We start from the raw sequence: 23065 nt of genomic DNA, 5'->3' as shown, positions 1-23065 counted from the left end.
CTGTTCCTTAGATTTCCAAAGAAGAGTATATTTACCATCAGTTCTTATGAATTTCTGTAACTCAGTGATCTTTGACCCCTGTTTCAGTGTGTCTAATTTTGGTTAAAGTAACATTTAGAGGTTCGTACACTGTGATGACCAACCTGCAGGTTTGTCCCAGATTTTGGCATTTATTTTCTAAAATGCCAGCAGCATGGTTTCCTCTTTCTGGTAGCTTTCCTATGCTTTTGCTGTTATCCAGGAGCACTGGATTGATTCTGGAATCAATAGGGACAGAATTCTTCTGCAGCCTGCATGTGCCCTAGAGCTCACTGGCTGCATTGCCTGTACCAGTTGCAATTTGTGCCTTAACACCTTGCACATCTTTTTACTCCATCCAGAGTACTTGCTCTGCTGTGTGCTGAAGCATGCAGTCTTAGCTTGGGGTCTGTTCAGTGGGTAGGAGATTGAAGTGCAGGGTAGTGAATGGAAAACGAATCAGGTGAATTGCTCGGTGGATTAAAGGGGAGGATGTTTGACAATACAGGGTTGTGTTACCATCAATTAAATTCAATATTTACAAGTTGGCACATGTGGATAAGAGCAGACTTGGTGGTAAATGTAATCTGTGAACTTTGAAGCTTCTGTAAACCTATCAGAAGTGTTTAACTCCTTTTCCTGCCCATTTATTTCTTTTTCTTTTGTTCCCTGCTGAAACCAAGTCCTTTGTTCAAACTGTCTTGCTTACCAAAGGGTGATTGTTATTCTTGCCACAGTCCTTGATTTCACTTCTTTCATGTGCCTGTGCTAAGATGTACTTTAACCTAAACCTTTCCGTTTTGCCTCACAGCTGTGTTCCTCTACTGCTTGTGCTTAAGCTACATCAGTTCTTCTCTCCATCCTTTAACCCTCACAGTGTCAGCAATGATTAGACCTTATGTGTGTTATGTCCTTCAGCCAGCTATTACTGGAGAAGCTGTATTTTAAAGGATTCATTGCAAAAATCCATCTGTGAAAGGCTAGCCAGCAGCCCTCACCATTGCTTTAAACACCTACTTTTCATGCCATCACCATGCACCTGTACTACAGAAGGGGATGGAGAAACAACAGCACACGCTGATAGGCTTATAAGTCAAATTTCCTAGGTATCTCCAGCTTCTGCTGAGTGGCCTGCTTAGCTTTTCTAGCAAATCGGTAAGTGAATGTTGAAAGACATGACTGGAATTAACGTATGCAACAGTAGTGGTTTATTGTTGATTTTATTACCCATTTCATAACATCTAGACTTCAATGCATTTAATTAGCTCAGATTAAATCTAACAGTGGTGCCACTGGCACCAGTGTAAACAGTTACATGGATATTTTTAAAGAAATTACACATACATGTATGTAACATATGTACATATCTATAATTCTATGCATGTAACACATTTGTAAGCAGTTGTGTTTTGAAGACTAGCTGCTGAGCCTACATATTCTTTATTCTGAACTTCTTTATGGTTGTCTCATTGCTCTTGCATAGAACTGCACATATATACTTTGATGTTTTTTATTACACTCTTATCCACTAATTAACTTCATTAATTTTGCAATTAATGAAGTTAATTAGTGGGTAAAAATATTATATAAAGCTTCAAAGTTTGCATTTTAATCATAGTTTGTATTAAAAATAATTATCACATGCCTGATTATTAAACTCAATCCAGCTAGCTCAGACACAGTTGTGTTATTAAAAAGAGCTTTGTTCTGTATCTTTCCTAGCTAGTTAGTAGCATTTTTCACTAACAATTACTGAGACTTTGCCTGGTATCTGAAAAATGCAGCTGCAGGGAAAAGGCAGCAAATTAGACCAAAACAAACAAACAAAAACAATAAACCTGATCAGGTTGTGGCTGAGTGGAAGCTGGCTTTTAGTTTGGGTAAGCAGAGAAACAAGCTGGAAAAGTGGGAAATGGCCTGCCCTGTCCTGTCACCTCTCTGGTGGAACCTCTCCTACCTTGTACCACTCATTTCTCACCAGAACAGTTTCCGTCTCATCTGGCATGTCAGAAGTCACAACACCACAGCTTTTATGTCTTTTTGTGTGTGTGTTTCTGATTTAAGCATACAGTGTTATCTTAAAGAGCTCAGTGCACCACGTTGGGCACAGTGCCTGGGTCTAAGCTCCAGCACTCGTACTTCCATCCATAACATTGGCATCAGCCAACCAAGCAGCGTTACTGCCTGGTTGCTCCCCTTTGATGTATATTGTATCCTCTTTTATTTTTTCTTTTATACTTTGAACAGACTTTATAACAGCAATAATGTCATTCAGATAATTATACTGTAATTGACCTTAGCGTTAAGCATCCTTGGCTTTTACTGCAGTTCACTTAATAATTCAGGATGGTCAATTATTTCATAATTCCCACTTTGTTGGGAATTATTGTTTTAATTATTACACTCCAAATACATAATATTGTCATAGTAGTAAAGGTACGCTGGGGAATGGTCATATTACTGAATGCTTTAAAGCAATGCTTTATGATGGAGGAGGGCTTTTCATCCTGTCATCTCTAGTCATTACTTTTAACACTGGTTTCATTTAATTATCACTTAGTCTGCTCACACCAGGTCTTCATCTGTAGGAGATAGCATATGGGGAGCTGGGGCCTGCAGGAATTGAGAACAGTTGGATGCCTGTGCAATCTAGCCAAGTTGATTTCTCTTCTGCCATGTTAGAGTGTGAGTCATCTATGTTAATGTAAGTAGCTTCCAGTAGAAGTTGGGGGTGAAACGGTGATTTATTTATTTTTTTTCTTAGCAGTTTGAAGTATTAATTATCCCAGGTGAGCAGCAAGCACATTGATATTTGCCCTGTTACTGGTGAGAATTTTACGGCTGCATAAGAGGCTTGTATGGCCCTCTTTATGTTCATTTAATTTGTGCCTGTGTGGCACTGGTACTCCATGAGGAGCAGTGCCCTGCCAATATTGGAAAGAGAAGAGAGTGGTCCTTGTGGTGGGATATCTTTTCAGTTGGCACTGTGGTTAGCACTGCCCAAAACAGAGACTGAAGCGTAGGTTGCTATGCTGTAGAGGCTAGCAAGAGATGCTGGCACTAGAAGCTCAAGTTCCACTCCTTGAACAAATTATGTGAACAAGGCAACGTGCTCAACCTTTCTGTAAATGTATATGTTCAATTGTTTTTTGTCAGCATTTTGTGGTGTATTTAACATGAATAAAAATGTCCTACCTAAGCAGAATGTGAAAAATTGGTACATTTTGCTAAAATGAGAACTAAATATAACCTACTTTCACCAAAGAGTATTTTTTTCCTATGCCTGATCTAATTACTATATGTGAGCAAACTCAGTGTCGGTTAGTAGAAAAATCTTACTTTCTAGTGCCTTAACATACTTTATTGAAGAAAACAGCAGTGTGAAAAGACTTTATTTCAATGTAAATTTTACTAGTTACTAAAATGAGGACTCTAGCCCGTTAAGTTACAGCCTGCTAAGTCATAATGCTGAATCACTTAATTTCTCTTAAGTAGCAATCCTATTCCAGCTTCTTTAAGGCAACTGTTAGGAGAGCACCAATGTTATAATGAAGGAATAGGGCAGAGTCTGACAGCTAAACAGTGTGCTTCAATGGAAGGTTTCTTGCACAGTCTCTTACAGTTCCTTACAAGGAACTCTCTTGGAGAATGTAGACTTGCACACTCATGAACCAAGGTGTGGATGGGTACAAGATTATGCATTGGAATCTAATGTCAGTAGAAACCATGAGGACATATTTACATCCCCGTTATTTCTCACTGTGTTTATAGACTGAAAAGCTATTGCAAATAGCAGTGGGAATTAGGTGTAATTAATAATGTTGTCCCTCACACAGTGAAAATGGTTTGATCTATAGGAAGATCTAGACCGTAGCTCACTGGCTTTGTGCATGACGTATCTTTATTACTTAGTGTAGGAGATAAATTTAGATCTGTCAGCATCGATACCAGAGATCTCGTGAAGTCAGAGATCTTTATGTGGCAGGTGCATTACATGTTGAAGAGAAAAGTAGCTAATGCTGCAGGGATGTTGATTGACAGGCTCCATGCAAGGAAAAGGGTAGGACAATTGAAAGAGAGAATGTTTAGATTTGTTCTGCAGTAATTGTCTCTTGAGACAAAATAATGTTAGGCCAAATTTTAGTTTGGGAAATTCTCCCTGCTGTCAGTGGGTGACTGCTCTTTTCCGTTTAGTGTCAGGTGAGCTACTGCAGCAAGAGCTTTTCTTACCAGTATTGGGACTGATCCATTTTTGGAGCAATAAGCCCATTAAGTAGTGTGCTTTGCTCCAAAGCCCAGTGTTCTGCTCATTCTTCATGTGCTAGTGATAATTAGCTACTTTATCATTCTAGTAGGGAGTTTTAATTTATTACTTTATTAAGCAGTGAAATCAAAGATTAAAATGGTATCTATAGTACATAGCTAACTAGATTGTGAAAAAATTAACTATATGGTTTCAAATTTCTGAAAATAAGTATTTCTATCTAAATAAGTGCAGTAGTTTACTTCAGTTCTTTACATACCATTCTAATTTGTAGTTTACTGGTGATTATTTTTCTTCGATTTAAAGCAAATTGCTTTCTGTAGGATGAAGTTGAGAAATAGTGAATTGAATGCGCATTACAAGCTACTGCATCCCAAATTGCAAATGAATATGAGTGTAATAGGAGCATACTGTTAAAATCTTTTTCAAAAGACTATGCTATACAGTTGCAGTAAACAAATACATTTTTAAAGCCATCAGTTCATTTAATGTTGAATTTCTACTTGACCTTTATTTTAAGGGATTCTGTGCCTACTGCCACTACTGTCTCCAAGTGTCTTAATATACATTGTTTCTTCAGAGAAAAAGGTGACATTGTTAGTTTGTGTCATTTCCTGTAACAGTTGATTAATCATCTGCTTTAGAGCTAAATCAATGAACACATTTTAAGATGTATTTGCTCAGGATGGGAAATCCTTGTCTACCTATTTTATACTGTCAGTGAGAGCAGCAGGCAGGCAAATGGGAGAGGCACGGCCTGTGTTCATCACTAGCTTTGTTCTATAATTTTTACTTCCACTCAGTTTATTTGGGGGTAATTAACAATCCACCAATCAAAAAGATGGAAGATTTTTTTGCAGATTCCACCATTCATTAAACTGAACTGCTACTGAGAAGAACTGGAAATTTCAGTGAATTAGAGAGGAGGACCTGAGTGTCCCAGCAGAGAGAAACTTTCTCTCGTTTGACTTGGGCAACAACTACAGCTTAGCTTTTATGGGTGGCAGTTCTTAATCCTTACCAGAAGTTTATGGTGTAGTAAGTTAAGGAGAAGAAGAAATTTGGTAATAGCAATGGAACAGAAGTTGCACAATGTAAATGCTAACTTCTTGGTTTGCATTCCTAGTAGTAGCTATAAAATAAACCTACCAAGTTATGCACTGAAAACCCCACAACCAAATTGCTGTGTTGTACAGTTTTGTGCAGAACAACAGCTGTTCATAGTGTGTGGAGGAAGAGCCCCAAACACAGTGTTTCTGGACAAACAGGAGGATGTAAAATCCAGCAGTAAGGACTTCTTTGATAGTTGGTTCATCTACCCCTTGTATAAGGAGGACAGAAAGATGGAAATAGTCAGTAGGGTTTCAACTGAGAGTTACTTCCATCTTAATTTCTGTCAGTTCCAATTCTGCAAATGCCTGAACATACCCATACTTCTGTATGTTCAGTCATTAACTTCAGTGTGAAATAAAGTCTAGTGCATGCTTAAATGCTTTCTTGATCTAGGGCCAAAAGCCACTGCTGCTGCTAAAATCAATCCCAGAGGGAGCTTTGCATCTTTCATTGCTTCCTTTCTTGTACACCAAGATGCAGGCTCCACCAAGCTTTGGAAATATGGTAGGAGTTGATAAATGTTGCCTACCTTGTTTAGAGGAGTAGAGCAGAATTGTTGGATGATTGTGCATAAAGTACATATTATCTTCCTTTCTTTCTTGTCCTCTATGCATGCTCTTTAATGATCATTACTAAGCGAAGGCTGCAGAATGTCAAGACTCACTGAGCCATTGCCTCATCTACTGCAGGCACAGCCTGTAATTGTAAAAGATGATAAAATAAAATGGGTTTAGGTGTTCTGCCATGTTCTTTTATGCTTTGAAACTGTCCAGAAGCTTGCTTCTTTCTTTGATAGAAATCTTCATTCAAACATTTGCTGAATTGGGACTTACCTTGAGCCACTTTGTTCTTTGTGATATACACGGGCAAACACATACATACACCCTCCCTTCTCCTAGGAATAGTAATTTAACCCTGCATATTCATAGAGGAAACAAGTCAAAACCAGGCCAATGCTCAGTATTGATAAAATTATGCAAAGTAGCTCTACATTCATCTCATTGACACTGCAGATAGCAACTATGGTCTGTCAAGTGATCACTTTTGTCTGGCTCTTGCAATGCATTGTGCACTTTTAATACAAGACACTTGCTGGGCAGCTGCCACTGATAAAACCCAAAGTGCTGTCTGTGAGAACAACTTGAAGTGGCAAATGAACCACTGTTTTGAATGGGAATCTAATGATGTTTTTCTTCATCTTTTTTCTGACTGCAGAGCTCTTCTGTATCTCCCTCAGCCAGTTTCAGAACAGCAGAAAAGCACAGAAATTCAGCAGATTATTCTTCAGATAGTAAAAAACAGAAAACAGAAGAAAAGGAAATAGCAGCTCGCTATGTGAGTAAATTCTCTACATTGTGCACTGTCAAACTTAAGTGTTCCTCTGTAATTTCACCTTATTCCTGCTGCAAAACTAATTTTAAAATTGAGAGTAAAAATTTTTGGCTGGTTTCTACTGCCTGCCTCTAACTTCTGTCTTGGGTGGAAGGTTTTGGTGTGTAAAACTGATAGTGGTTTTAACAATAAAAATACAGATCACCTGAAAGGTGTGTGACCAGAGGACTGAGTGTTAATTAGGCTGGGACTTGGTAGATCTGGACTCTAGCTTGGCTCCACTTCAGATGAGGATTTTCATCCTGTGTTCTTGTTCACTGTTGTGAAAACAGGGAAGAATGGTGAACTGTCGAAACCTGTTTTAACCAGAAGCCGTATAGGTGATCTAAGTATTATAACTGTATTACCACATTAAGCTTCATTAAAGTAAATGATGTGTTGCATAGTGGTAAACTGCCTTGCATTTTGTTTGTTTTTTTTTTTTTCTTAGTAGTTTAGAGACTTTGAGTTATTAAATAAATGTATTTAACACCTGGTGACTTGTCATTGCAGGACAGCGATGGTGAAAAGAGCGATGACAACTTGGTAGTTGATGTTTCCAATGAGGTATACACAATGGTGGTTTTTCTACCTTACAGTGGTGGTGAGGGGGTGTGTTCAGTGGTTTCTGTGCATATTGAAGCCTTTGCCTTCAGAAAGGACCTTGAAATGCCTGAGGGAATCCAATCAGGTTGTCTCTCTTAGAATGCAAATCAAATCTGTAAGACTTACTTCTACAAAGGACCTTTTTATTTCTTGTATGAACCAAAAGTCTGCTTGAGATACATGAAGTGAGCAACAGTATCCGTGTTTTCTTTCACTTTGGCTGTGTCTTCATTTGTGAACTTTATCAGGTGTGCCAAGTGCCTCACATGTTTTCAATCTGTTACCTCAAAAATAAGATTTACTTCCCTATTTCTATATACATATATTTTTTTAACATTATTTTTCATTCTTAGTGACATAAAATTTTAAGACGTTCTTTAAAAAAAATAAAAATTGTCCTTCACGATCAATTAAGAACTGAAGGAAGATGTCACTTTTTAGGACAAATCTTCATTCCAAAGGGAGAATTTCAAAAGACAAGCACTAGTGGCTAGTATGAAGTTTTTATACTAACCCACATTGTTGATGTTTAGGATCCTTCTTCTCCCCGGGGGAGCCCAGCACACTCTCCGCGGGAGAATGGCTTGGACAAGACACGTCTGCTTAAGAAAGATGCACCAATTAGTCCAGCATCTATTGCATCCTCCAGCAGTACTCCTTCCTCCAAATCCAAAGAACTTAGCCTTGTAAGTGCTTAAAAATGCTACTGACCCATGATCATATGCTGAAATACGTGATTACCAGATTTCTTTCTGGACACAATTTGGATTTCCACGGCTAGCAGTAAAGCTCTGTGAAGCATTAATTTAAAATTTGTTTTATATATCTCTTTAAGGGAGTTTAATAAAATAGTACAAAGGAAGTCCACAGCCTTTTTTGGGGTAGGAAGAGGTTGCTTTTACAGGTGGTGTGGATAGGTGATGAATGTGCTGTGCTGAGATACATTTTTTTTCTGCTACCGCATGAAAAACTGTCATTTGGAGAATAAATATAAGTACACAGGGGTTCCTTGAGCTGTTTTCCTGTGCTGTGGTTTATAGCAGTTCACTTCCCTGCTTGGATGTGATTTGGTTGTTAGCTTCGTTTGAATTATCAGGCCATATACCACAACAATATTTTTTATTTTCTATCTAAAAAGTAATCTGTCATTTACAAGAGCCTGCCTTGACTTGCATTGCAAATCACAATGAAAAAAAATAAAAATAGGGCTGCCTGCAACTCAGGGGTGTTCTTTCCTTTCCTGTTTGTGACTACAGTCAATCACCTTCCTGAGCTTCACAGTAACTCCCCTTTCAGTTCTTCACAGGTCAGGATACATGATTATTTAGTGAAATGAAATAAATAAAAATAAAGCTTAAAGTGAATGTCGTGCTCAGGAAAGGTGATGGAATGACAGGAGAAGTCAGTGGTTTGTCTGATGAACAAGCTTATCACAAAATCAGCACTGTACAGTTTGTGACTTTATGCTCATCACTGTATCTGTCCTGTGTTTCCTGTACTGTGTTTGGATGTGAGTTATTGGTCAGTTGTGGGCTTTTTTTCTGCTGCTTTTGTCCACCTGGCAGTGGCCTCTCAGAAACTCCTAAATGTAATGGGAGCAGGTCCAGCATGAGCAGAGTGAGACCACTGGCAGATTTCACATATGCTGCCAATATAATTGTCAGACAGCAATGAGTTTCAGTCGTTGACCTCATTCTGAATTGTATGGATGCCCTCAATGACAAAAGCTGTGAAGGCTGTAGTTAATTTCCAAAGCCATTCTGTCTCATTCATTGTCTCTGTAGCTTCTCTTCATTGCCAGGGACTGTTGAAACCCAAACATAAAAGCTAAATATCACTAATCATTGACACTTTTCCTTATCAGCTCTCTTTCCAACTACTAGATAAAAAGTAAAATAACTAACCGTCTTCCCTGTTTCTTTTTGGTCATTAGAATGAGAAATCTACCACTCCTGTGTCTAAATCAAATACCCCAACTCCACGGACTGATGCCCCAACTCCAGGCAGCAACTCCACTCCCGGACTGAGGCCAGTGCCTGGCAAACCTCCAGGTGTTGACCCGCTAGGTTAGTGTCCATATAGTTCAGTGGTGTGAGACAGTGGCCATGTGTCCCTAACCAGGCTCCCTTTAAATCTGGAGTGACATGACAGTATACTACACCTGCTTAAGCTGGATGCTGAGGTGGTTCTTCAGCACTTTAATACAGTGGGGGCATTTATTTATTTATTACTGTTTGCCAGACTCTTCTTTCATCTGATGGGGGGTCCGGGCTGGCTGTGTGACTTCTGTCTTTTTTTCACCTCAATAGCTTCAGGTTTAAGGACACCTATGGCAGTGCCGTGTCCTTATCCTACTCCATTTGGGATTGTGCCACATGCTGGTATGAATGGGGAGCTGACCAGTCCCGGAGCTGCCTATGCTGGTCTACACAATATTTCCCCTCAAATGAGTGCAGCAGCTGCAGCAGCAGCAGCAGCGGCAGCTTACGGGAGATCTCCGGTGGTAAGTGTTGGCCGCTAGTGTCTGTGGAGCTGAAAGCAGCTTTTATTAAATGTAAGACCTGTGAGGTTAAATCTAGTTCAGTCTCTGCAGTTTTGCTATGGAGAACATGAACTAAACAGTCTTCCTTTGCCTAACACCATCTTTAATGCAACTTTTTCTTTTGTCTGGGGAAAACTGTAGGTTGGTTTTGATCCACATCATCACATGCGAGTCCCCGGCATCCCTCCCAATCTCACCGGCATCCCAGGAGGAAAACCGTAAGTATCAAACATCCAACTTAAAAAGTCACGTGTCTGTTGAAGTTGTGTTTGCTTGCCAGCTGGAATGCCTCTTAGCTACTGAAAACTACTGTGTGAACAGAAATAAATATACCTGTTTGGCAAGGGCAGGAGAAATACTGTTTAATCCTAAAGCTTCATTTGTAACTTTGTTTTGAAGACCTATAGCAGCCAACAAGGACTGGATGATATACAGTAAAGGATATAAATGGGAGAAGGTTCTGAGATTCAAGGTGTTATATGCTGAATCTGACTAGTTGGTCTTACGTGGAAATGCAAGCTGGAATGGGTTCTTGGCTCTCCGTCTCTACTGTAATCTGCTTCTCCGTTTAAAAAAAAAAAAATTGTTCACAAAAGCCTTGCAATTACTTGCAAACTTATCAGCTGCTATAAACAGCAGTGTGCAGAGAAAGGAATGCTGAAATGTTTTGTTTGATTGAAAATATTGGAAAGAATTATTGTATCATATTCATCCTCAATGGAACTGACTTTAAAAGGTGACCTGCTCTACCAGGCTTCACTTGTTGTGAGCCTTGGAAAAAGAACTACACAGATACGAAGAACTCTGGCACATCACTCTTGAGTTAGAGAGGGGAAAAATAAAAACTGCAATGCAAACCATACTGATCCAGATTTTATGTAAGGGTCCTCCAGTTCCACTTCTTTGTGACGCTTGTGGGAAACTGTGACCAGTTAGTATTGGAGAGTTGGAAGGGCAGGGGATGTTTATGCCATATGTTCTCTCTTGTGCCTGTGGAGAAGCTGCTGTGGGGTGGTTGCACACTTGAATGCATATGAGTAACGCATACACTTACCTGCTAGTGAGCTTGTGGACACGAAGGATTAATAACATACCATGGTGACAAGTGATCTGTCCTTGTCTCTGAAATTTCTCTTGTACATGTCTGTCATACAAGTCATAAAACAAGTCCAGCCCTCTCAGATGTCACACACTAGTTACTAGCTCAAGTTGATGTCTCTGGTAGTAGTGCTGCCCTGTTAGGTGTCTGCATAAGTGTGAAGATTAGTGTGCAGCAGCTTCTGGACCAGCTGCTTGCATTAAAAACTGTGGGCCACAGATCTTCATCCTGTACCTGCAGCAGGCACTTAGAAATGTCTTGATTTCGCATTCAGATGTTTGCTGGCTTCATGTTCCTCCTTGGTGGAGTCAGTTACCTGAAAGGAAGGGTAACCAGCTCTACCAGCAATACCAGGACTGTGCAGATCTCCCTCCTAAACGTAACTGGTACTTGTCTGCCATAGAGCCTGAAAACTTTGAAACCTGTGGTTGTTTTAGCATGATTACATTGATTTTTCTTGATCTTAAGTGTGGTCCTTTTCACAGCTATTATTCAGGATTGTTGTTTTCTCATTTACTCTTCCTTTTCCCTTAAAGTGAAAGTTACGTAAATTCTCAACACTGTTGAGGGTCTGTTGAAATGGAGTAGCAGCATGTCTATATCTGGCCCCTAGTAACTCTTTTCACTTTGGGCTTGTAGCAAAACACTGAGGGCTTTACAATATATAAATACAAAAGGCAGCTAAAAGAAGAAGAAAGTGCCCATCAGGTGTTTGTGCTGTGTGGTATTTGTAAGATATTTATAGTAATTCAAATAAGCAACATGCAGTGTTAGTTCTCAGGGTGAAAAAAAAAAGCAACAAGCCACTCAACTACCACAAAACCAAACCAAGCAACAAAGCAACAGTTTAATCACATGTGCTGGTATGCAGTAATGAATAGAGTGAGAATAATGTACTCAAAGATCACTCCAGATCTACGCTTTATTTCTGTAATTGTTAAATGTGTTCCCTGTGTTCTTTATAAACATGGTAAAAATCATTTTTGCTGATAACAGTATCATACACTTAGTGCTCAGCATGGCTCTTCAGAGAGTGACTGCCTACAGAAATCAGAAAGATTATAAGGAAGTTCTCTGTTTTATTAGAGATTTCAGGTGATCATAAGCAGCTTTTTTCTGTAGTTTACTGCAGGAAACAGGAATTAGGTAGATAATGAAGAAGCTATTTTAGATTTCTGCAGTGATAATCGAACCCCAATTCTACTCATACAGGCAGATTGCTTCTTTTGATAACCACATAAATCTTTCCTACTCTTTTCAGAATGTGTTTAATGTCAAAAAAACAAGAATGATGATATGTTCTGTCACTCAGATCTGTCAGAATGAGAAACAGAGTGCAGAATGAGAAGAGTGTGTAAAGCTTTGGGAATAGGGCAGAAAGGTGAAAATGCAGTTGCATTTTGTCCCACTGAAAATTATTGTTCTAGTGTTAATGCACTTTGAATCTTAAATAATAAATTCAGTAGTTGAATTCTGAAGACTGCTGTCTTCAGTGACTTTGAAGCAACAATTAAGGAAGTGATCTTCCTAAGTGTTCTCATAAAAGCAATTTTTTGGTGAGCTTTTCTCATTCTACCATTGTGACAATGGATTTTTGATCAGTGCTGTGATGATTTTTTGTAAGGAAATCAAAGGCTTCCATTAAGCATACCTTGGTATGGGTAGGTGAGCCCTCTTACAAAGTTTGTGCTCTTTTAATAGATGCGATGTGTCAGGCAGCATCTCAGAACAAGACAATTTCACGACCTAACTGTTCTCCCTGGAAAACGTTTTGAGATGAAGTTGTTGATAGGTTATTCACAGGTGGCATAACTGGCAGTCACACAACACATTCTTTCTCAGTGCGAGCTCTGATTCTGGCAAGAGAAATTGGGATTTGTAGTTGTTGTGTCAGGTCTGCACAAAGGAGGGGGGGTGGAAAAAAAAAAGAAGAAAAGAAAGCCCGAAAGAAGGAAAATAAATCCAGTGCATTTTTGCTGGTCTGTCATGTCAGTTGTCAGCAACCGTGCCTTGAGGACTTAACTCCTTGACGGTGGAGGTTTCACTGAGGGCTTAGCTCTTTGACAGTGGAGGTTTCACTGCACCTTTAGGAACAGTGCTGGGCAGTTTTGCTCAAGGGGCATGGGACCGGCAGAGTGTTCAGGGCAGCTTGGCTGCAGTCCACCTGAAGTTTACACTTCAGAGTCAGTAAGGGAGTAACCAAATGTTCCCTGGTACTCAGCTACCTGTTATGCTCTGCAGCAGCCAGCCAACTATTTCTGTCTTCAAGGGCACCCTGACCTGACCTCCCTTGCTTTCTTCATGTGGTGGTCTCCATGTTCCCCAAATTTAAGAGTAATATCATGAATCCTCATGCATGCCAGAAAATGTCATTGCATGAGTTGTAAAACCTCATTTGATTGCTAGATGGTGCTTGACTTTCCATGTTGAAAGAAGAGTGCCTAAGTTTATGCTTTGAGGGCCATGCTATAGGTAAATAAATAATTTATCCTCCACATTATTTAAAAAATTGCAAAAGGAGCTGAGTGCACAATCTGAATGCCTGCAGTAGACACATATATTTAATTCTGTTTTCTTCAACAAGTGTGAAGGAAAACATACCAAATCTCCCCTGTCTTTTTTTTTCCCTTAGAGCCTACTCCTTTCACGTTACTGCAGACGGTCAGATGCAGCCAGTTCCTTTCCCTCCTGATGCCCTCATCGGTCCAGGAATTCCGCGCCATGCCCGTCAGATCAACACTCTGAGCCATGGGGAAGTTGTGTGTGCGGTTACCATCAGCAACCCCACAAGACACGTGTACACGGGTGGGAAGGGTTGCGTCAAAGTCTGGGACATCAGCCACCCCGGCAACAAGAGCCCGGTCTCTCAGCTGGACTGCCTGGTAGGTGAACAGCAGCACATGACAGTGGAAGAAAATAGTCGGTTGTGTTAAGATAGAAATGATACCATTAAGGTACAAGAAACAGTGGCTGTCTTGAGTGCTGTCCCCAGTATCAAAGTTTGATGTTTCATTTGTAATTTGTTGTTTATTTTAGAAATGAGTTTGAAGTATGTTTCTTGCCTTTCTTGTGGTTTTATCCCCCCAACAAATCAAAATATCTTTAATATCCTAAGATTGTATTGGTCGGGGAAAGATCAAAGACAGCACAGCCAATATTGTTTACAAACTTCGACATTTGTTTGCAATCTTAAAGGTTGATATCCTATCATGCTAAAAATTGCTGTTTTGCCACTGTATTGTCTGAGAACATTTGAAAGCTGTGTCATGTATTTTGTGTCTGTGTGTGTGAATGCATTGCCCTGTCTTAATGTGACAAGTGAAAATATCCCTGAATGTTATTCATGAATTATTTGAATGTTCTAACAAGATGAACCATTGTTAGCAGCTTTTCTTGTGTAATTTACCAGTTCTTGGTAGCATGTTGCTTCTTGTTACAGAGGCAGTAAAATGAGAACTGTGCAGCACGTGTAGACATATAATGAATTGCTACACAACTTACTACACAAATGAAGAAAATTGCCCAAATATTTTCCTCTAACATCTCCTAGTTGATGGCAGCAAGTCTCACTGGAGCAGAGGGGGGTGGAGTGTTCAGGGAATTTTGTACTCCCCCATGCCAAGAGGCTAATGTGCTGAAATAAGCAGAGTATGAAAGTGTAACTTTCTACATAAGCTATTGAATACAGATATTTTGAATTGTTTTGGGGCTGGGTTCAGGTCTTTGCATTTTGATGCTAATTAAGATTAAATATCTCTCACTACTGAGTTTTGTAGATCAAGTTTAAGTACTTCCCTAATGTCATGTAATTTTCTGGCATTAATACACTTTATCATTGTCATAAGTATAAATGGCTCATTAAAACCAGGAGGGAATACAATACTTCTATGCATTTCTGCTCTCATGTTAATGCTGTTTTCCTTTCCTCATGAGTAATCTCTTGATGGCTTCTGTCTCCACAGAACAGAGATAACTACATCCGTTCCTGCAGATTGCTCCCTGACGGCCGCACCCTGATTGTTGGTGGGGAAGCCAGCACGTTATCCATTTGGGACTTGGCAGCTCCAACTCCTCGCATCAAAGCAGAGCTGACATCTTCTGCTCCAGCTTGCTATGCTCTCGCTATCAGCCCTGATTCCAAGGTCTGCTTCTCTTGCTGTAGCGATGGAAACATTGCAGTTTGGGATCTGCATAATCAGACTTTAGTAAGGTAGGTCGACAGAACTGGATCATCAGATTGCAAAGAATTTATTAGGTATGGCCTTACATGTTTCTCTCTGGACATGTGATATTTTCTCCATGGTGTCTGCATAGCTGCTTTTGGTATTTCATTGCTAGGCAATAGCAGTGGTAATACCTTGACAAAAGTCTACATAATTGTTTATAGGTTTTGAGAGTTTCATAATTCCAGGCCTGTTGAGCAGCTATAACTATGATTTCCTTAGATCAGCTGGTGTTGAAACTGCTGTAGGTTCTTTGAACAGATGGTTTTCTTTGTTTCCATGCACTACACTGTGTTCACACTCCAATCTCTCTAACCCAGCTCTAGCAAATATATACACTGCTCCAGCAAATATATCTTAGGTAAAGATGTGTGTAAATTAATGCATTGCAAACTTCTGAAGAATTTGGGTTGCTACTCAACATAATGTAAAGTAAGCTAGGAGCCAGTCATACAGAGCTTCTCTGTGCGCTGCACTGTGTGTATGTTGTTGTATGTAATATATCAGTATTGTGTGTGTAAAGGCAGGCTTTTACTCCATGATGTTCCCATTTAGACCACTCTTTTTTTCCCCAGCTTTGTTGGTGACCTGTAGATTTTTCTTAAACTTACTAGATTTTGACAATCACACTACATCCCTTTGAGAGGAAAGGGTTCTTTTCAGTCAAACACCAGGTAGCACACAGCAGCAAAGATCCCCAGAGTATCTAACTTGTAAAGTGTGCTTTTGAAACCAAATTAGCACTGGGATGTCTGGCTAAATTGCTTCATCAATTCATCACAAAACTCACATGGTCTTCTCAGAGTTTATATTAATCATAGAATCCTAGGGGTTGGAAGGGACCTCGAAAGATCATCTAGTCCAACCCCCCCTGCCAGAGCAGGGTCACCTAGAGTACATCACACAGGAATGCGTCCAGGTGGGTCTTGAATGTCTCCAGTGAAGAAGACTCCACAACTTCTCTGGGCAGCCTGTTCCAGTGCTCTGTCACTCTCACAGTAAAAATATTTTTTCTGATATTCACCTTAAACCTCCTATGCTCCAATTTGTATCCATTACTCCTTGTCCTATCACTGGTCATCACTGAAAAAAGCTTAACTCCATCTTCTTGACACTCACCCTTTACGTATTTGTAAACATTGATGAGGTCACCCCTCAGTCTCCTTTTCTCCAAACTAAAGAGACCCAGCTCTCTCAGCCTTTCCTCATAAGGGAGATGTTCCACTCCCTTAATCATCTTTGTGGCTCTGCGTTGGACTCTTTCCAGCAGTTCCATGTCCTTCCTGAACTGAGGGGCCCAGAACTGGACACAATACTCCAGATGTGGCCTCACCAATGCAGAATAGAGGGGGAGGAGAACCTCTCTTGACCTTCTAACCACACCCTTTCTAATGCACCCCAGGATGCCATTGGCCTTCTTAGCCACCAGGGCACACTGCTGGCTAATGGTCATCCTCCTGTCTACTAGGACCCCCAGATCCCTTTCACCTACACTGCTCTCCAGCAGGTCAGCCCCCAACCTGTACTGGTGCATGACATTTTTCTTCCCCAAATGCAAAACTCTACACTTGCCCTTATTGAACTTCATCAGGTTTTTCCCCGCCCAAGTCTCCAGCCTGTCTAAGTCTCTCTGAAGGGCAGCACAGCCTTCTGGTGTGTCAGCCACTCCTCCCAGCTTGGTGTCATCAGCAAACTTGCTGAGGGTACATTCTGTACCCTCATCCAGGTCGTTGATGAAGATTTTGAACAACACCGGTCCCAGTACCGACCCCTGAGGGACTCCACTAGTCACAGGCCTCCAACTAGATTCTGCCCCATTGACTACAACTCTCTGACTTCTACCTTTCAACCAGTTCTTGATCCACCTCACTGCCTGATCATCAAACCCATACTTGATCAACTTATCTACAAGGATGCTGTGGGAGACGGTGTCAAATGCTTTACTGAAATCAAGATAGACCACATCAACCGCTCTACCATCATCTATCCACCTAGTAATTTCCTCATAGAAGGCTATGAGGTTAGTCAAACATGACTTACCCTTGGTAAAACCATGTTGACTGCTCTTGATGACCCCCATCTCCTTGATATGCCTAGAGATAGTGACAAGGACAAGTTGTTCCATCACCTTTCCAGGGATGGAGGTGAGGCTGACCGGTCTATAGTTACCCGGGTCCTCCTTCTTGCCCTTCTTGTAGACTGGAGTGACATTTGCTATCCTCCAGTCCTCAGGCACCTCTCCTGTTACCCATGACTTACCGAAGATGATGGAGAGTGGCCTAGCAATGACCTCCGCCAGCTCCCTCAGCACCCTTGGATGCATTTCATCTGGACCCATCTATTTATGTATGTCCAGATTACTCAACTGATCCCTAACCCAATCCTCATCTACCTGGGCAAACTCCTCCTTTATCTTGACTTCTTCTGGGGCTATATGAATCTGGGGCTCATGGGGAAAGCCTGCAGGAGTAAAGACAGAGGCAAATAAGGCATTCAGCACCTCTGCCTTCTTTATATCCTCTGTCACCAGGGCACCCACCTCATTCAACAGTGGGCCTGTATTGCCTCTGGTATTAGTTTTGTTGGCTATGTATTTGAAAAAGCCCTTTCTATTATCTATTATTCTATTTTTATTTTTTTTTTCCATTATATTAATCTCAGACTGCTGTTGGAATTTACATTACTGTTGTCTTTAATGTCAGGGAATGAAAGAAAAAGGAGGTGTTCTGTATACATGCACAGAACTGACTGTTTCCAGTGTGAGAATGTGGTTTGGTTTTGTTTTTTTAATATTTCAGGCAATTTCAGGGCCACACAGATGGAGCGAGCTGTATTGACATTTCTAATGATGGCACCAAACTATGGACGGGAGGCTTGGACAATACAGTCAGATCCTGGGATCTAAGAGAAGGGAGACAACTACAACAACATGACTTCACATCACAGGTTCAATCTCAGAAGCCTTCACATGTTAAGAAAAGTCTGTTGTAGTTTTGTAAAACAAGCACTATTTTTTTTTTTTTAAGCAAAAAAGCAGTCTCAAAGAGAACTCTGAATAATTTTTCAATTAGTCTTACACTTTTTTCTTTTTTCTCTTTTGTTTTTTTCTTTTTCATGTGGCAGCTAAACACCTTTCTGGGTTATGACTGTTTGACAGATTAGTACTTTTCCCATAAGAGTAGTGTTCTTTTTATTAAACAATTGCCAGATTAAAGTGTTACTGTGTGCAGTCTGTTCCCATTTCTGGAGATTCTTCAATTAAAACATATTTTCAAAAATACTTTTAAATTATGTCAGATAGGCTAGGATGTTAACTATTATAGCTTGATTCAGTGCTTTAATATTACAGTTTTAATTGAGCTTTTTTTTACATGGACTGATTTATCTTGATTATGATAGGAGTTGGATTATCATATTTTTAAAACTGCAGTAGTGTTTTTGCAGTGTTAACAGTGTAGCAGGAGTTGATTTTGAATATTTCTAGCTCATTCATTTACTTATTGAAGCATGTGGTGTGCTAATTCCAGATCTTCTCACTGGGCTATTGTCCGACTGGTGAATGGTTGGCAGTAGGAATGGAGAACAGTAATGTCGAGGTGCTGCATGTTACTAAGCCAGACAAGTATCAGCTGCATCTTCATGAGAGCTGTGTGTTGTCACTCAAGTTTGCTCACTGTGGTAAGCAAATATTTCTATGCCAATGTTTTCCCTCCAGAGAAATTAATTCAAGATTACTTTTAAATGAAAGTACGGGTATAGTTAGAAATTAGATTTTTAATTTAACTACTAAAATTATTTCTTAAATAGTATACGACTGCTTTTTTGTGTGGATTGCATATATTGTAATCAAACATTGTAGTGCAGCCAGATGAAGATGTGACCATTCTTTGGATATAGACTCATAGAATGGTTAAGGTTGGAAGGGACCTTTAAGATCATCAGGTTCAAACCTCCCTGCTTTGAGCAGGGGCACCTCACACTAGACCAGGTGGCAAAAATCCTCATCCGTTAACGTGTGAATGCATGTTTAATCTGTTTCTTGGGGTACATTCCTTTAAAACAAAAGGCAGGAATAACATCTGAATAATCTGTTGCAGGCAAATGGTTTGTAAGCACTGGAAAAGATAATCTTCTTAATGCCTGGAGAACACCTTATGGAGCCAGTATATTCCAGGTAATCATCTCCTAAAAGCTGTTTTCCACATACGTTACAGTACAGTAGAGCTGCACATCTTGTGGTCTGTCTTTAGCTCAAGAAGCTTTTAAATGTAAATTCTTGGCTAATTACTATGTTTCTTTAAGACTTTGTCTGTAATTAAAGGAAGATATGTTTTTGTCCTTTCTAACATTTGAACAATTTAGCTCTTACAAAAAGTAGCCCTTTGATCTGAAATTGTTTTTAATACTCTTCTTTCTCACCTTCATATGCATATTGCTGTAATACAGTACCCAAAGTCATGTTGTTAGATGAGATGAAGGTCCAAAATGTAGCTAAAACAGTGAAGGTCATATTTAACGTGTATTTTTCTTGGATGAGATGCGTAGTCAGTGGATTGGATAGGCAGACTCCTGAGCTGAAGACTATCCTTATGGAGGAGCCTTGTGGAGTTACAGCCTTTCTATATTCTTTAATCTTTCTGTGCCCAATTTTAATAGCACTTCAGTGGGATTTTTGGCATGTCCTTCTCTTCTTTCATCAACAGGTACCTCTAGACTGGGAAATTTTTGAATTAAGCTAACTGATGTTCTGGTTTAAATGGTCAGATCTGACCCGCACTGGTAGCTGCCATGTATGTATATCTGGGGAGAGCAGAGTTTGCCTTGACATAAGAAAGCTGAGGTCTGAGTTTTCTTAGTTGGTGTTATTGAGCTCCAGAACCACCTACCACAGAAAGCCAAAATTGTCCTAAAAATAACACATCTCATTTGAAAGTGTTGTTAAAACACCAGTGCAGCATTCTTAATGAGGGGCAGAGAAATAAATTTCCTGTGCAGTGCAGCAGAGGTTTCTTAGCAAAAACTTAGCGTGACTGGGGTGTGTTCAGCTCTTGCAGTGACAGGCAGAAGAGAATGTGGAAATATTCTAGGTGAAGAAAACACGCAGTATATAACAGCAAGTAAAAAGTGACAATGTCTAAGCATTATCTCAGGAAAGGAAGAAAAGCTGGGAGAGACAAGGCATGGCTGGTGTAATCTGTCTGCCATTCAGTGGCAGTTGTGCATCCAATTCCGCCACAGTATCTTTTCGTATTTGCGTCCTCCCTGATAATGTGAATATCTTTGTGCAAGACTTTTGTCTTCTGTGTTGAGGAAATAGTGAGAGGAGATACGGTTAGTTCTGTGCAGTCTTCATTCTTTCATACCTATGGGTGGGTAGGGCTTGTAGTGCTCCTCCATATGGGTTTCTGGTTTACAACAAAAAACGGAAGGGAAGATGACTGTTGATTACTTTTTATGCAAAAACTAATGTGTAAAATACCATTAAATGCTCGTTGCTTGTGAAGTGTATAAAAAGGACTGATTCTTTTTGTTTGTTTGATAGATTATCTCTAAGTTCATGCCATTCACTTCCCTTTCCTTGTTGTTTTTTTTGTCATAGAGCTTTAGGTGGAACAAATTTGAAGAGACAGTCTTGCAACAAAAGCTCTCATACGATGCTGATATTTAAATGAGCTTTTAGTGCATTCCCTCTCTATAAATTCTTCTAATTAATCTTCAAGCCCTTCTGGATTGAAGGACTGTAAAAATGTAATTTTCTTTTTTCTTTTTCTTTTTTTTTTTTTTATTTCTTTCTTGTAGTCCAAAGAATCCTCATCTGTGCTTAGCTGTGATATCTCTGTGGATGACAAATACATAGTCACTGGCTCTGGGGACAAGAAAGCTACAGTCTATGAAGTTATTTATTAGAGACAAATCTGAATGCAGAACTCCTTCTCCTAGCACTTTGCTGTATGTTCCTTTCTGGTTTTTTTTCCTTTCTAACTGGGAACTTAAATGCTGATCACAGTTGTGGAATTTATTTTTACCTTCTTAACTTGCTGTTCATTTGTGAATGCTCATTAAGCACTTGTGATACCAAATTATCAGATACCTACTTGGAAGAAGATGGAATAAGCATACTTAACAGTGAACTTGACTTTTTAATTATGTATTATATCTGTAATGTATTTATTTTGTTTAAAGGCGGCTTTCTAACAATGAACTGACTAAATAAAGCTGTCTGGCCCGGCTTTAGTTTGAAAGGTGCATTGTATACTTTGCGTTTTTACAGGTGGACGAATTGGGGATCTTGGAGAAGGATGTTCAGGAAATAGTTAGATTACACTAAATAGACTTGTAATTTCTATTTAAAAAAAATAAACTTTGTTATATTTTTTAGTCCTGTTCCTGGATGAGACCTCTAAGTGTTACTACAATATAATTATTTGATGGGAAGATGCTGTATCTTAACTATTTTAGACAGTCTTGGAAACTTAGGAAATTGCAAACTGTAGCCAGTAATCTACATGCCTGTGATGAATGGCAAATTCAGTTCACATCTAAATTAAATTCACATTAAGTGAGAATGTGCTAATTTATATATTTGCAATGTTAATATAGCATCTTGTGTACAGATTTGTTCTCAATGCTTTTCTGTTGATAAGCATAAAACATTTTGGTGTCAAGCTAGGTTTTTTAATATAAACTCCTCTCTTTGTTATATTGTAGAGAGTACAATAAGTTGCCTCAAAGAATCACCTTTGTTACTTCTGGAAACTTTTGCAATGTTTCCTTGAAAATGGGGATATGTGTCTTTGGGCAATTTTTCAATTACAAGAGATTATGAAAAATATTTGATATGTTCTTTGGAAACTGCACTGAAATAAGAATGGATGCCTACCAGTACACAAACTACAAAAGCAATGACCTCTGAGGTAGGATTCACAAGAGTACTCATTCCGATATACAAAAAGGAATGGATTCTCACTGGGATAAGGACTTACTTTGTTTGCCAGTGGTTCAATCCAAATCTTAATTGGATGTCCCTAAAACAGACGCAGACTGAGCCATTGTGCCAGAGACAACGTATTATCTTTTTATGTTGTTGTTGTTGCTGTTAAAACTATGATCTGTGACTTTTTTTTTGAATGCTTTAAAAAAAATCTTTAAGTCTGTGGATCTGCTGATGTACAGTGCCTTTGCTGCTATGGATCAAAATCAAAAGACCCGTGTAGATAAATCTTATTGTATAAGTAGAAAATTACTTAATTTCATACTAGAAATGGATTGATGCTGCAAGTTAAAATGGACTGTTCATTGAAGTTCCAAATGTGGTAGCAAAAAATGGTGTCTTAAGTGCTTAGTGTTTGATGTCATTAACAGTTTCGTAATACTCTACATTGTAGAAAGATTTTGATACTAAACTGTGTCACTGTACATAGTTCTAATGCATTGTATTGACCACCAGTACTTCTTTAATGGTAGATTATTGTTTGTGCATTCAGACTTTTAAGCATTAAACTTAAGTAACTTCTAAAATTCATCTTTCTGTTTCGTTTTTACCCTTTCTCATTCTTTTTCACATGTTATTATCTCAGTTGTGTGTGCAGAATGCTGTCTGTGAGGACAACAGACATTCAGTCACAGAGCACGCCACTTACAGATACTTCGCAGTTTTTTCACTGATGAGAGACAATGTGGAGTTTCACAAAATGAGTTGGCAAAATCAGTGAATTTATAGGTTCCCAAATTATTTGACTGCAGTGATTCTGAACTCTTGGAGGCATCAGACACAAGACTTCGGCCATGTTACATAAGTGTTTGCCACCTCCAGTTTCTGTAGTTTGTCA

The 23065-nt window shown here is 39.4% G+C and overlaps 1 protein-coding gene across 3 annotated transcripts in view; it reads left to right on the top strand.

Moving 5' to 3' along the window:
• The window catches only part of LOC127395741 (transducin-like enhancer protein 4), a 99909-nt gene extending 77154 nt beyond the window's left edge, over window positions 1-22755 (top strand). For all 3 annotated transcript variants that reach the window (XM_051643061.1, XM_051643060.1, XM_051643062.1), the window contains 12 exons: window positions 6611-6730; window positions 7280-7333; window positions 7906-8058; window positions 9306-9438; window positions 9682-9875; window positions 10056-10132; window positions 13646-13895; window positions 14976-15223; window positions 18035-18182; window positions 18764-18914; window positions 19334-19410; window positions 21036-22755. In XM_051643061.1, coding sequence (XP_051499021.1) covers window positions 6611-6730; window positions 7280-7333; window positions 7906-8058; window positions 9306-9438; window positions 9682-9875; window positions 10056-10132; window positions 13646-13895; window positions 14976-15223; window positions 18035-18182; window positions 18764-18914; window positions 19334-19410; window positions 21036-21143 — 1713 coding nt within the window. In that variant the 3' untranslated portion in view covers window positions 21144-22755. The remainder of the gene's footprint in view (window positions 1-6610; window positions 6731-7279; window positions 7334-7905; window positions 8059-9305; window positions 9439-9681; window positions 9876-10055; window positions 10133-13645; window positions 13896-14975; window positions 15224-18034; window positions 18183-18763; window positions 18915-19333; window positions 19411-21035) is intronic.
• The last annotated feature ends 310 nt before the right edge of the window (window positions 22756-23065 follow it).

Source organism: Apus apus, chromosome Z (assembly GCF_020740795.1).
Source record: "Apus apus isolate bApuApu2 chromosome Z, bApuApu2.pri.cur, whole genome shotgun sequence".
Classification (NCBI taxonomy): Eukaryota; Metazoa; Chordata; class Aves; order Apodiformes; family Apodidae; genus Apus; species Apus apus.
This window is presented reverse-complemented; position numbering and strand designations above follow the sequence as displayed.